This window comes from Hyaena hyaena, unplaced genomic scaffold (genome assembly GCF_003009895.1).
Source record: "Hyaena hyaena isolate Hyena2069 unplaced genomic scaffold, ASM300989v1 scaffold_332, whole genome shotgun sequence".
NCBI classification, from domain to species: domain Eukaryota; kingdom Metazoa; phylum Chordata; class Mammalia; order Carnivora; family Hyaenidae; genus Hyaena; species Hyaena hyaena.
Window position 1 is genome coordinate 539,183 of NW_024080964.1, and position 14,273 is coordinate 553,455.

Below are 14,273 nucleotides of genomic sequence, written 5' to 3' on the forward strand. Positions count from 1 at the left end.
GCCCAACATGGGGCTCAGACTCTCAAACCATGAGATCATGACCTGAGCTGAAGTAGGATGCTCAACCGACTGAGCCATCCAAGCACCCCATGAACTTTGTTGCTTTATTTACTGAAATGTCCCATTCGGGAACATTTGAAATTTTAAGTCATTTTTTAGTCTTCCCAGCCAGGAAAGACCTCTCTCTTTATTTTTTAGGTTTTGTGGATTTTTTTTTAACAAGAAGCACCATTTTCAGACTATTGCCGTACTATAGCTATACGTGGGTAAACGCAGCGAACAGCCAGCCAGATTGGGCATGTGTGAGTGGGATTTTCATCACCAGGCTTCCTAACTTCATTGCTGACCTACCGCATGCCCCAACTCTGGCCGGAACCCTCCGCACTCCAGGCTCCTGCCGGGCCCACCTGAGGGCATCGGAGCTCACAGGGCCCCTCACCTTGTCGGCCAGGTCCCAGATGCGGGCCGTGCCATCGTTGCTGGCGGAGATGAAGATGTCCTTGGAGGGGTGTGTGGCCAGGCCCCAGATCTCCCCTTCCATGTGCCCATCAATGAGGATGTTGGAAGCGGCATTTTTTTCACCAACTTCAATAATTTCTCCATCTTTGGTTCCTACTAAAATTTTGCCCTGTTGTCATGAGAACATTATTAGGAAAAAGACAAACACCATCTGATCGCACTCATGTGGTGCACCTGGTCTGACATGTAGAAGTAGGCCGAATGGTGGTTGCCGAGTGCTGGAGGGGGGGAGGGGGGGTCAAGGGGAGTGAGGACTTCCTAGCTACAGACTTTCAGTTCTACAAGACAAAATGTTCTGTGGGTGGATGGTGGCGATGGCTGCCCGACACTGGGAGTGCACTTAATATCGCTAAACTGTACACCTAAAACTGGTTACAGAGGTAAATTTTATGTGACTTATGTTTTGCTACAATTTAAAATGAAATATTTTGATGATCTATTAGATATCTAGTAGGTGACAGGTTGGTAAAAAATAAGATTTGTATTTTAAAGAATAATTTAAAGGAAAACACTGCTGGAGCAACGTGGGAAAGTGGCCCCTGCCGGCAATGGTATTAAGGCCCGTTAGAGGCGGGACGGGTTGTGTTGTCAACAACACAATTGCCTGCCCTTCCGTGACCCCCTCACTTTCCTTTTGTCTCTCAGCCATGGATGAGAGCAACGGCACAGAGACTGCCATCATCTCGTCTCTGCCAGAACATTCCACTGACTGCGAGCTCACTACAGAGCGGGGTAGTTTCCGTAGTTGGACTGCTCGGCTTCTTCCCAAATTCTTCCTCACACAGGACAAAGAGCTACTCCCGAGGACTTCCGGGTTCCGGGCCTCGCTCTGCCTTCACCTCCCAGATGTCTCCCTACCTACTCCGTGACTGGTATTCATCTATCTGAAACCAAAGCTCTCGATTTCTAATTATGGAGACTCTAAGTCAGGTCTGCCTTTTTCAATGGGGAACATCCAGAAGGCAAATTGTTAGACTGCTAACAATTCAAAAATATAAGCACAGGGTATAAAACAGAGGTTAACGCTTATTTTTTCAAGGACCTCGGAATTTCTTGGGGAAAAAAAAAAAAGAAAGGAAGAAAAGGAACACACACACCATGGCTAAGATTCTGATTTGGCAGCTCTGGGTAAGAGCCTGGACGGCCATATATTAAAAAGACAACAACAAGAAACAACTCAACAGTGGTTTCTGATATTCAGCCCAGGTAGGACTTGAAAACCTATGGCTTTGAGTCAGACAGTTTGATGGCCTCTTACTGTCCCCCCTTACTGACCACGTAACTGTGTGCCTGGGCAAACTGTTTACTATCTCTGTGCCTACAGTAATACTATTATCTATAACAGTAGCAGCTGACGTTGTTGAATGTGGCTCTGAACCAGGCATAATGGGAGGCACCGTGTATTATAATACACACGACCCTCACAGCCACCCGTGTGCTGGACACAGAGAGGTTCAGTAACACACCCAAGGGCCACCCAGCCAGCGCTATTCAGAAGAGTCTGCGCCTGGGTCTGTGGGACCCTAAGCCGACTCCACCGCAGTGCAAGTCACACGGTGGAGGCCTGCATTACGGATTTAACAACCCGGCACAGGGGATGAGTCTGGCTGAACTGCCTCTCTCTCGGGGCGTCCCCCCCCACTCCCGGCCCAGCTGGGGGCACACCAGCCCGGCCCACTCACTTTGCCGCGGCACACGGAGCGCACGCACTCCACCAGCTGCCCCGTCTCCAGCTGGAAGGCCCGGCAGCGCTTCATCTCCTGGTCCCACAGTTTCACAGCCCCTCCTTCTTTGGTCCTGAAAAAGATTGAGAGGAACTTGGCAAGCGGGCCCTTGTCCCGAGACTCGCCCTTGAGGTGCCCCGTCCCTATCATCAAGGCCACCGGGGCCCAGCAGCACAGACCCTCCAGGGTGCCCTCTTTTCTGGCCCCGCTGAAGGGTAGTGACAACCACCGTGACTGGCAGGTTTCCTAGGGTACTTTCGAACGCCAGCGTGGCAGAAGACGGCTGCCATCTGAAGGACCCAGCCGTGTCTTCATTAGCACGAAGAAACACGAGGAGACACGTTTCTCTGCTGCTCGGCTTCCTTCTAACGTCTCTGTCCCCAGGAGAACTCCTCTCCCCACCTCTCCGCCCTCCCGCCGCCCAAGAGCTATGGGAAGTAACACTTTTTGAAGAGCACAGTCACTCGAGTCTACTCAAGAACACCTCTCTGGATTTTCAACTACCATTAAGCCACCCCTCTCCTTCTCTGACTTGTACTCGGAAGGTCTCGGCCCAGGGCCCTCCTGGAGAGATGGCAGGCTCGTCTCCCTGGCGCAGACAAGACGGGAGAAAGAAAATCTGCATTTTCTCCCAGTGGGAGATGCTTCTGTCTACGTCTCCCAATACGGTAAGGTCTGCTGTTCCCAGAGGAGTTTCGGCTTACGGCCGCTCTTTGCCACCGGTCACTATGAGTCCGTCCCGGAGGGTCGTGTACATTGTGAAGACGGGGCCCGTGTGAGCCTTGGCCACCAGCCGGATGAGAAAGTGGTCCTTCCACACGTAGACGTCTCCATTGATGGCACCCGTGAAAGTGAGGTTGTTCTGTAAACAAAGGGACAGCTTCCACACCAGGACATTCACAGCACCTCTCAAGAGGGTCCCCTCCCAGCCTCCTGCTCCTTGGTTAGGGAACTAGAACTAGAGAAAGAGACACACACACTCAAATTGACCTTCTGTGCTAAGGAAAGGCAAAAGACCTGGCTGGAAACCACAGGAGCATATAATAACAAAATCACCTAGCTCTGAAGTTCACTCTACTGAGGCAGTTCGGGGGATTTGACCTTCCCACGGTGTGCACCTCTGCGTTTACTTGAACTTCCATCCTGGGATCTACGGCCCAGATGACTGCAGGGGAAGGGGCGGGGCTCCAGCCCAAACTCTCCTGGGCTCACGAACAAGGTGCACATAAACCCATACCCGCAGGACCCAGAGGTGGCTGTGTTTCAGAACGGCCCCAGGGGAGCCTGCATCGGCTGAGGGTGCCTCCTCACGGCCTATGCAAGGGGGACCTGCAGCACAAGAGGGTTAAGAGAAAGGGGACGCTGCCCAGAGTGGGAATTGGCCCCATACCTTCTGAGGCTGTCTAGCCCAGCCCGGCAGGGTTACAAGTCAGCCCTCCTCTAGGATGATGAGGCTCCTGCCCCTAGGGTGGGTCCTGCCTATTGTAATGAATATTTGGAGGGAAACAACTGGGAAAGATACAGTCAACTCACCCATCTGTGCTAAAGAAAGGGAATAAAGTGTGCAAGTAAGCCAATAACAGCGAAAATGTAGAAATAGCTTTCTTGCGTTTTGCAGCTTTGTGGCTATCTGTGCCCCCCATGCCCATGCCCGGGGTTCAGGGTCCCCTCTCAGGAAGCTTCTGCTGGAACTCACAGCACCGAAGGCCACGGAGAGCATCGTCTGCATCTTGGCGGCCTCCATGGACCCGATGACCCCTTTCTTGTAAAGCAGGGCGCTGCCTGCCAGGGTCCAGAACTTCATATGTTTGACCCCGACAGACACAAATTGCGTGTCTGAGTCAGGGCGAAATTCCACCACAAATATGCGCTCCAGGTGACCCCCTCGGCTGGCAACCTTGGCGCCTGTGTGGGTGAGAGAGTCTGGTGAGGTGGGTCCTCCCGCACTCCGGGCTCAGGAGGGTTCTCCATCCAGCAAGGCCCAGGGTACACTTCAGCTGTTCCTACTTCCTCCAAAGTACCCTCCCTGCCTCAGGCATGACTCTCAAGGCAGAGAAGAGAGAGTGGGGGAAATTTCCAGAGCAGCAGGTGCTGCTAACATAACCCCCATCCCACTCCACCCCCAACACAGCCATATCCAGGCACCCATGAATGCACAGGAAGGGATGGCCCTGAAGATGGAAGCTTCCAGATACCAGAAAAGGACAAAGGACACCCTTCATCTTCCCATCTCTTGTCTCCTACCACATCACAGGATTCCTGCCTCCTGGAAGTTGAACCTTCCCCTCAAATGTAGAGACTCAATCCTTTAGAGTGTTCTTAATTTCTGTCCAAGATTTTCTGCTTTTACTTTCCTAAAAAAAAAGTCCTTCACATTCTTTTGTCTTTCATGGCTTTTAGGTTTAAAAATTCTACCTTTAATATTTAAATACCAGTTTTTGTCCCCTCAAGCCCATTTATTTATGATTTGATTCATTTGCTTTTTAACTTTTGTCCCCAGCAAATCCCAGCTCTACCAGTTATCTGTAAATCAACTTTGGGAACATTATTGTAATATCTTGGTGCCTCGGTTTGCTCATCTGTAATTTGGAGATAATGATAGTTCCCAATTTATAAGGTGTTGTGAGGATTAAGAGATCAGGTGCAAGCAAAGCCCCTGAGAGCCGAGCTTGGTACAGCGACTGCTCAGCAAATGTCCACTTGTTAGCATCATCACCTAGACCTGCCTTCTCGCCTTTCAGCCTACTTCATAAGCCTATCTGTTTTTACCTCATTATTTTTCCACCTTTGAGTTTTTTATTTTAATCTTTTCTTTCCATTTGCCTCTAACTTATTAATGTTTTAGGTCCAATTTCCTCTATTTACTCATGTGTACTTTTTCCTGCACCTCCTCATCACCAACCTTTTTAAAAATATTTGGGTATAGTTAACGTACAGTGTAATGTTAGTTTCAGGTGTACAATACAGTGATTCAGCAGTTCTAAACATTCTTCCGTGCTCATCATGGTAAGTATTCTCTTAATCCCCTCTTTCTGTTCCACTATGTGTTTGTTTTAAATGGCCCCCCAGTTGAGTGGTGGTGGGCTCTGGCATAGCTGGCCTGGCACCTCACACTCATCCTTCTGGGGGCCCTTCCCAGGACCGGCTGGGGAGACTGCACATCACCTCTCACACCGGTCATTCTCTCTCCACGTATGCAAAGTTCGACTCACCAGAAAATATGTTCCTACTCAGAGCTTGGAGGTTTAAAAACTCATGCTCTTCAAATATACCATAAGCTAAGTTAAGACGAACACCACACTGGGGGAAAACATTTGCAACATGTACAGGAGACAAAAAAGTAACCAGAATAATCAGTAAAAAACCACACATCATAAGGAAAATGCAAACAAATCTCCCTTCCCCAGTAGAAAAAGGATTCCAATGGCTAGATTACAGAAGAAGCAATACAAGTGGCCACTAAAGAGATAGAGGATCATTCCTGGTAGTCAAAGGGGATATGTTGTTTCACTTTGCACTTTCTTCTTATTTAAAAAATTTTTTTTTAGTATCTATTTGCTTTTGAGAGACAGAGAGAGACAGAGCACGAGCAGGGGAGGGGCAGAGAGAGAGAGAGGGAGACACAGAATCTGAAGCAGACTCAATGCTCTGAGCTGTCAGCACAGAGCCTGACCTGGGGCTTGAACTCATGAACCCTGAGATCATGACCTGAGCTGAAGTCTGACGTTTAATCAACTGAGCCACCCAGGTGCCCCTGCACTTTCTTCAAAGCAACTGTTTGTTTTTTTATGGTCTTAATCCATGGACACTTATTGTGGAGGTGACTGTGTCCCGCTTTACACTGGCTTCTACGTTCCTCAGAACAAGTTTCATACAAGTATCTGGGACCTGACAGTGTGCATCTTATATACAATAAGCTCATTTCTTAGTCAGCTTAGTTTCTGAACTACACATGCGTACACACACACACACACACACACACACACACACACACACACACACACCTGGAGTTCAACAAAAACAGTCCTTTAACAAAAGAAGCATGAGTGACGTGTTCTCTAATGGTAACAAAAATGCATATAAACCTTCCTCAAAACTGTATCACTTGTAAGCAGAACTTGAAGCTAAGGCCCACACACAACCATCTCAGGAGAGCTGGTGGGAGGTGACACACCCTTAGATATCACTGGCTCAGAACCCTTCTGCAGAGAGCCAAGCTCTGGTTCCCCAAAGACAAGGGGGAGAAAGTTACCAAAGAGAAGGCATCCGCTGATCATGTTCAGAAGCAGGTTTAAAAGTCCAGGCTCCACTAGTCTGCCCTATGGCAGTCAGAAGGGACCCTGGGTAAGAAGGGGTCTGCGCTGGGCCAGGGCCAGAGCAGGGACTGCTCAGAGGGGCAGATGGCAGAAGTGAGGAGAATGGGCCTGAAAAGAGTAGCCTGTGCACAGGGCTCAACAGGATAACCCTCTTCTGAGGAACTAGGCACAGACCTGGTCTTGGCCACTGTGGACAGCAGAGTTAGTGCCATAGAAGAAAGGTATAAGCAAGTTAAGCTCTCGCAGAAGAAAGGGCTTTATAAGACATTTCCAGCCATGGGTGGGCTGCCTTGGGAAGTGATGTGGGCCACAGCCCCGCAAGTATTTAGTGGAGGAGGGGAGCCAGCCTGTCAGGAGTGCACTTGTGGGGACTGCCCCACGGGAAGGATAGGGACCAGGCAAAAGATTTCTCCAGTCCTTCCAAGTTCACGAGGCTATGGGTCAGTTGTTTAAGACACTCAGTGTCTCATCCAGGGCTGAGTCTCCTTAAGGCCAACTGGACAGGACAAGAAATGAAGCTGCATCCCTAAACCATAGATTATGGGGCCCTTTGGACACAATGCACTGATGAACAAGAACATGAGAAAGGGACTGAATATGATAAGAGAGTCTCATTATTAAAGTCTGCAGGTTCCCAACCTCTTTTTCTCACATGGGAGCTCAGGAGGGACTAGAACTTAGCTCCCATCTCTTTACAGCTCCCTCCATGGGGAGGTGCTGAGATAATGGGTCTCCAGAAGCCCTGAATTGGAGAAGAGCCACCTCTGTGCGTGCCCGGCTCTGCATGCCCCAGATACAGGCTGCCCGGCTGGACACAGACCTCATTAACATCCTAACTAATTGGATCTGTTCTGCCAACCTGAGAATACACTCGAAAGATTACACATCTTTGATTCTAACATGAACATAAATTTAGCAGCAGCCTGTGTGTGTGTGTGTGTGTGTGTGTGTGTGTGTGTGTGTGTTGGGGGAAGGCAAGAGAGAAATCCTGTAACGCTAAATGTAAACTTTGATTATAAGGTGAATCCGCATTTCAAAAAAGTTAAAATATAAGGGAAAAAAAAAGTGTTTTTGAGCCCACGGTGGTAAAATCCTGCACCAGTTCCCGGAATGAGGCAACCAAGGTGATAAGGCTGTGCGGTATCTGGAGGTCACGGAAGGAATACTAAGGACAAGGACATCTGGGGAAGAAGGGAGTGAAGATGGAAAAGGGGGAGGCTGAGGACTTCTCTCCGAGGAGGAAGGCTGCCAGCACAGGGGGCACTTTCCCAAAGTGCTCCCAGGCCTTCCACTGGCCAGCCCAGCACTCCCCTGGCCACAGAGTCCAGGGATCCGATCAGCAGCTTCTCCAGGCTCGGGAGATCGCCGGTTTCAGCTGACCCGGCAGCAGTGCCTTCGATGGCCTTCGGAGTGAGGCCCATCTAGGTCTGAGCCCAGCACATACCACAAGCGAGCCTCCCACTGGGACAGCCACCCCGCTCCTTTTACCTTCCTGCCAACGCCAGACAGTGATGGTGTGCTCGGGGTCCACTCCCACCGACACCAGGAGCTTCCCGGTGGCGCTGAAGTTGATGTAATTCACCCCCTTTGAGTGGAAGCACCGCAGCATAGACAGGGTGTGTTTGGTCATGGCGTCCCAGATGTGGATTGAAGGTGTTGTTCCTGAATGTGGGAGGCATGACACAGCACTAAGGCTGGAGAATGGCGGGGCCACGGCAAAGCTTGCATTCACTCAAAAGCCTTTTTAAGACAGATATTCGGGGGTGTTACAGGTACTGGGCCTAAGAGACCTACAGCCTGACCTGGCCAGAGGTGAAGACAATGAGAAACATCTGTTGTGCTTTTAGAGGCAGAGCCCTAAGGGCATTTATGTCCAACACACACACTTGTAGAGGAGTTTATACAAAGGCAACTGGTGAGATCAATGATCTGTATCTGCAGTAGGCCAGATACAGTCAGCAAACACGATACAGCGACACGATTTTGCAGCGAAGATTCAAACTACTCACGGATGGAACAGCCTTACCTTGGGTCTCCGTAATATCAACTGCATTGGGTGGGCAATGGCAATGAGGAAGCGTCAAGGGAAAACAATAGCTAAAATAAGTCACGTTTCTGATAGTGAAGCACTTAACACCAGCATCATGAAGTTCCAAATTAAATTTAAAAATGGACATGGGTTCAATGAAAACAAGCAGAAGGATATGTTCATAAAAACTGCCTTTGAAATGACAAAGTTCCAACACACACCTTTCCACAAATGTGAAATGTGACTCAGTTCACATTTGTCACTGGCAGTTTCCTAGGGTGCAGGAGAGCCAGGCACACAGACAAGCTACCCTTGCCAAGCACAATCACCAGGCTTCAGACACGGGGCTCCTTAACTGACACCTGGCATCTGAAAAATTGTTCTCCACAAGCCCCCAGGGAGGGGGGCATCCATTTATTTGGATTATCACGCTGTGGGCTGACTTCATGATCCCTGAGCATCACCAATCACTGAATATTTCCACCCAGACGACACAGATATATTTAGGGCTCAAAAAATAATAGCGATGTCAAGAATGGGTAGATGTCAGCAACCCACTGGCCCCCTTTCCAGATATTTGCTAAGAAGTCAATGTCCCTGCTCAGCTGGGAAAAGCCCAGCTACGGCACAGCCCTCCTACCTATCTGGCTGGTGGCCACCACGTTCCTGTACTTGGGATGCTGGTTCACCGTGAGGCAAAGGATGTCGTCCGTGTGCTCCAGGTAGAAGCTTTGGCTCCCTAGGGGGCAGACACGGGAGGGTGAGCAGGGGAGCTTTCGAGACTTCACAGGACAACGTCGAAGCATCATATAGGGTCTGGAAACGCCTCGTCAAAGTGAGAGATCAAGGCCACAAGTTCGCAATTTTAGAATCATTCTTGGGGAGATGGGAGAGCATTTTTTACATCTACGTATTCTGTTCCAAGCCTGGCAGAAGAGCTGGGGTCTGTCCCCTAGCACATACCAGCTCCCCTTCCATCCCTCCCATGGCCTGTGTGGGTCCAGGGCACAGTCCAAGTGCGAGGCTTCCAGGGTCCAAAGTGATAATGGAAACAGTACTTAACTGAGCAAAATGGCACCACTTACTCATCTGAAAGGGAAGTCTGAGCAACAGGAAAATATTTAGGGAATCTCTTTTGAATCATTGTTATTTCTCAGTGCCAGTCCACTTGGAAGCCTACTGGACAGCACAGGTGATGTATTCATCCCCTAATGCCCTAACTCCATACGTATCACAGAAAGTAGAAGAGAGCACAGGAAATATTTATTATCTACTGTGGAAAATGGGTTTGCTGACTTCCAAAGTGGCCGCTGTAAACCCATCCAAATATCCAACAACTAAGAGGTAAGTGATGGCACTGATGTACAAGGAAACAGCACATTGCTGCTAAAATGACAGTATGTCTGTAAAAAAGAGAAGATGTATAGAAAATTTTGAGGTCTTCCTCCCCCCCCCAAAAAACAGATCGTTAGGTGCTCAGCGACTTCACTGTCTAAAAAGGTATGCATTAAATAAGTGTGTGGAATTGGGAAGGCACATAAAAATTTGAAAAAATACAGGGGGTCTGTTTTGAGATATAAAGCAAGTAAGGCAAGATGTTAACATATGTCAATCTGGTGGCAAAGGTACGGGTGTCAAATTCATTTCTGAATGCTTCCTTTGCCTTGCAGTGTTTCTTTCCAAACTCTTTGTTTCATGTGAGTTACCCTCTACTAGTTAAGGGACATTTGGGGTGCTTTGGCTACAGATTAACAGTTCTCATCCTTACAGTAAGTCTGCAACTAGTCAAAACAAGCAAAACTTGAAAATCTGAGCTGCTAAAAAATTAAGAAAAGCTCCCCTATGCTCTGTTCTTGGTAACCCGCTGCAAGCAATTTTTCCACTCCCTACACCCTCTTTCTGGCTTCTGTCCACTCTCCCAGCATCTGAGCAGCTGATGGAAACACAGACATCTCCCTCAGAGGGCTGACAGCAGGGTGTTGTTGGAAAGAAAGAGGGCTCTGACCTTTGAGCGGGGGCCTCGACACTTTCTGGGACCAGATGACACCAGTGAGGAATCGAGTGGAAAGGCTCTACCAGGATGAGAATGAGTCAGTTTGGGGGGCATCTCAAGATTGGGGGAGTACAAACAAGGGGACTAAAGAGCAGGATCCTGTCCTCAGAGGGGGGTCCTCGGGCTGAATTACCGGTGGAGAGGTTCTGGAGCACGCCAGCCGCCGCAGTGTGGAAGATGATGTCCGCACCGTCGTTCAGGTAATGCAGGTTGTTGCGACAGTCGAATCCCCTGTAGCCAAACACGTGGTCGAGAGCCAGCTCCTACGTTCCCACACAGAGATAAAAGCGGCTCTCAGAGGAAGTAAGCTCAGAGGCACAAACCCACACTCTGGGAGCAGCCACTTACCTCATGGGAACTGCATGGCTGGTCAGACAGCCAACAGCCCACAAAAAGCATTTTGCTTCTTGACTAGCTGAGGCTACAACACAGCCCTTTCTTCAGCTCCCTGAAAAGCTAGGGAGACGGGCCAACACACAGAATTAAAGGGAGTTTTCTAAACAGTCTAGATAAGCTTCCAAGCTCTGCAGGGGAATCAAGGTCTACTGATCTGAAGCCCTATAAAGGTCACCTAGAAGTTGTAGGTCTGTGCCTTGGCAGGCACTCTCTGGGGAAGCTGAATGGTGGCCCGGAGGTTGGCTTTGATTCCCATGAATGTCGCTGGGCCTGGCAGGGTGGAACACTGAGGCAGATGCCATGCCTGTTCTGTTCTTTGGTGCTTGCCCTACAAAGTTCTACATAATTTGCATTTGTTTTCAACAACTAGATCCTGTTCTGGGTTTAAAGTCTTTCTTTTCTTCCTGTTTTATCTTCCATGATTAAGATCAGGATCAGTTTTAATATAATTTGATACACACGTACCACTGGTAGCTCTTCTGTGCCAGGTACTGGGTTGATTGGTTGGTTGGTTGGTTGTTCTGGGTTTAAAGTCTTTCTTTTCTTCCTGTTTTATCTTCCATGATTAAGATCAGGATCAGTTTTAATATAATTTGATACACACGTACCACTGGTAGCTCTTCTGTGCCAGGTACTGGGTTGATTGGTTGGTTGGTTGGTTGGTTGGTTGGCTGGATACAGGATTACGATGTGGGTCCCTGATTCTACGTTCCCTGATTTCTTTCTCCAAAGCTCATCAATTGCAAACATCAGATTAATTGTCCTAAATTACCACAACCCCTCCTTATTCCAGAACATTCACTGACTTTCAGTACCTATGGGATAAAGCCCAAGCTCCTAAGTTGGCACAATTATCCCTGCTCACACATCTTATACCCCTTGGTGAAGCTGAACTATTTAGCCAATATATCATGAGCTTTCCTACCTTTAAAATTTTGCTGGAGAATGTTTCTCCTCTTTTCATCTCAGCCTTCCCCCACCTCAATGTGTTTCTCAGAAACTGTGTATGTAAAACGTGACCCCTCATCCCAGTGGACAACTGACTCAAGCTGGGCCAGTCACGTGGTTTCTTTAGACTTGAGGACACTGGGCCATTTAAGTTCAGAGATATAAACTCAGGTGCTGGGTCATACCCATTTGTCTACCAAAATAGCTCAGGAAGCGTGCAGAGAAAGAGAAGAACGCATCAGACAGACAAGGCCATGGTGGGCAGAGAGAGGCACCATCTTGGTTTATGATGGCTTTTCGGCTTCTGGATCCTGCATCTTCTGACTTATGCTCTGTTTCATGATAAGTCCCCCCAGCTAGTCCCCCCTTTCCAATTACAAAATGTTAAGATGGATTCTTCTGTCCTCATGAGAGATTATATGAAATGTTTCATGGGAAGTACATACGTGGTACTTGGCCCATGGTAGGTGCTCAAACAAAGTTAGAGACAAAGAATAAGCTTATGTTCTCCCTGTGTCTTCCCCCACTCTCCACCCCTGAGTGAGACTGAGTCTAGGGGAAAGGAGACAGATTTGAAGGACATGGGCCATTTGCAAGTGAGGACTGACAGGACCTAGTGGCAGGGCTGAAGGAATCTGACCCGGTGGGTGTGATTCTGGGATGGGGGACACAACACTCTGTAGAAGGGAGAAGAGACCAGAGAGACCCATCAGCTGTACTCAAGTTTACCTGAAAGTATCTCGCCATACGCAGATGGTGGCGACCACTGGGTGGATCTTAGAACACTGATATTAGACCAAGACCAAAATAGCTTAACGACTCCTCACCTCAACCAGTTTCTTTTTTTTGGTGATGTTGTTCTTCTGGAGTTTCTCAGGCTGGGGGGCTGCTCTGCTAACAGGCGGTCTGGAACACAGAGCCACAATAAAACAAAAACAGAAACAAAAACACAGTGTTGAACAAAAGGCAGCAAGGTGGCTTGTCCAGTGAGCTCAGCTAAGGCCAGCGCCAGGCTCCTCTCTCTCTTGTCCCCCAGTCAGCCGACCCTCCCCCTGGGTTTTTTGGTCCTGCTTCTGCCCTCTCTCCCCCAGAAAAAGTAGATCCTGACATTCAGGTTCCCACTTGATGGGGCCTGATTTACCGGCACTGGGGTGGGCTTCCCCAGACCTAAGGCATCGGAGTCAGGGATCAGTCTCTCCACCTTCTGGGAGCCAGGAAGATACGTGAGCCAGAGGGGCTGGTTTCACAACTAAAGAGGAGCCTAAGAATGAGAAGGAAGAGGCTGTGCTTCCTGAGTCTACTGGCCAGTTTTCAGACAGGGATATGCCTGTGTTATTCAGAATTAGGTGGCCAGAGATCATGCCACGGTGTCAAGTGGGACATACAAGTCAGGTCTGGGAAAAGGCCCAGAGGGCCAAGTGCCCAGGTCATTTATGCCACACAAAAGGGCAAGTAGGAAGTACGGGGAGAAAAGACAAGGAATGCCCCCTGTGCCCTGTACTGTAGCGGCATGGTCTACATTAAACTGCCGCCATCATCCCCAAGTTTGCCTTTCCCTTCTCGGTTTTGGACTCGGTCCTGCAAACTTAGCTAAGAGCTTTCATAATGGAGAAGTGCTCTACTCTGACATGAGTAAGCCAAGTTTCTCTGACACGGGGTTGCCTTAAATCACACTTCTCGGAGTTTAGGAAATGGGTAGGGGAGAGCTGTAGCAGGTCCCGCTGCGTGTTCCAAATCCATTAGTTATTGCTCTTGGGCTATGCAAAGAGAAAGGATTACCTTGATCCCCTTGTAAGCAGCAAACAAAGCCAAGTGAGAAACTTAGTACAGTTTAGAGCCATATTAGCGACCACCTCATTCATGCACAAGCATTATCCAAGTGAACAGACATTCCTGTGTGGCACAAACCATGCTTCCCAAGCATGCCAGCAAAGAACTAAAACAGAAATGAAAGAGTGCACCAGTCTACAAATTCAGAAAGCTCATACCCTGGCGTCTCTGGGCAAACTCTGCACTAAAGCGCCTACAGAATAGGGAGAAAAAAGGAAGCCTTGTCAATGCTTCCCGCACACTCTCGGCGACTTTGCGGATGCGCCTGGGGACGCTGCTTATTTGAGAGTGTGCTGGGGGAAAACTTGTCGTCAGGAAAACAATAACATCCTCTTGGATGTCGTTGGGAATTAGGCACAATGGATGCTTTGTTTGAGAATCAAGTTCAACTCATAATTTAGCCTAACAATTCCCAGTGCTTCTTGGTAGGGCGGCTTGCCCGCTGGAACGGCTTGCAT

The 14,273-nt window shown here is 48.9% G+C and overlaps 1 protein-coding gene across 1 annotated transcript in view; it reads right to left on the reverse strand.

Moving 5' to 3' along the window:
* EML6 (EMAP like 6) overlaps positions 1–14,273 on the reverse strand; it is a 159,377-nt gene that overhangs the window by 8,951 nt on the left and 136,153 nt on the right. The window contains exons 28-35 of the mRNA XM_039249179.1: positions 12,813–12,891; positions 10,775–10,904; positions 9,229–9,327; positions 8,048–8,221; positions 3,940–4,148; positions 2,948–3,105; positions 2,202–2,316; positions 440–628 (exon numbers count right to left, since the gene is read on the reverse strand). Of these exons, the coding sequence (XP_039105110.1) occupies positions 440–628; positions 2,202–2,316; positions 2,948–3,105; positions 3,940–4,148; positions 8,048–8,221; positions 9,229–9,327; positions 10,775–10,904; positions 12,813–12,891 (1,153 nt within the window). The remainder of the gene's footprint in view (positions 1–439; positions 629–2,201; positions 2,317–2,947; positions 3,106–3,939; positions 4,149–8,047; positions 8,222–9,228; positions 9,328–10,774; positions 10,905–12,812; positions 12,892–14,273) is intronic.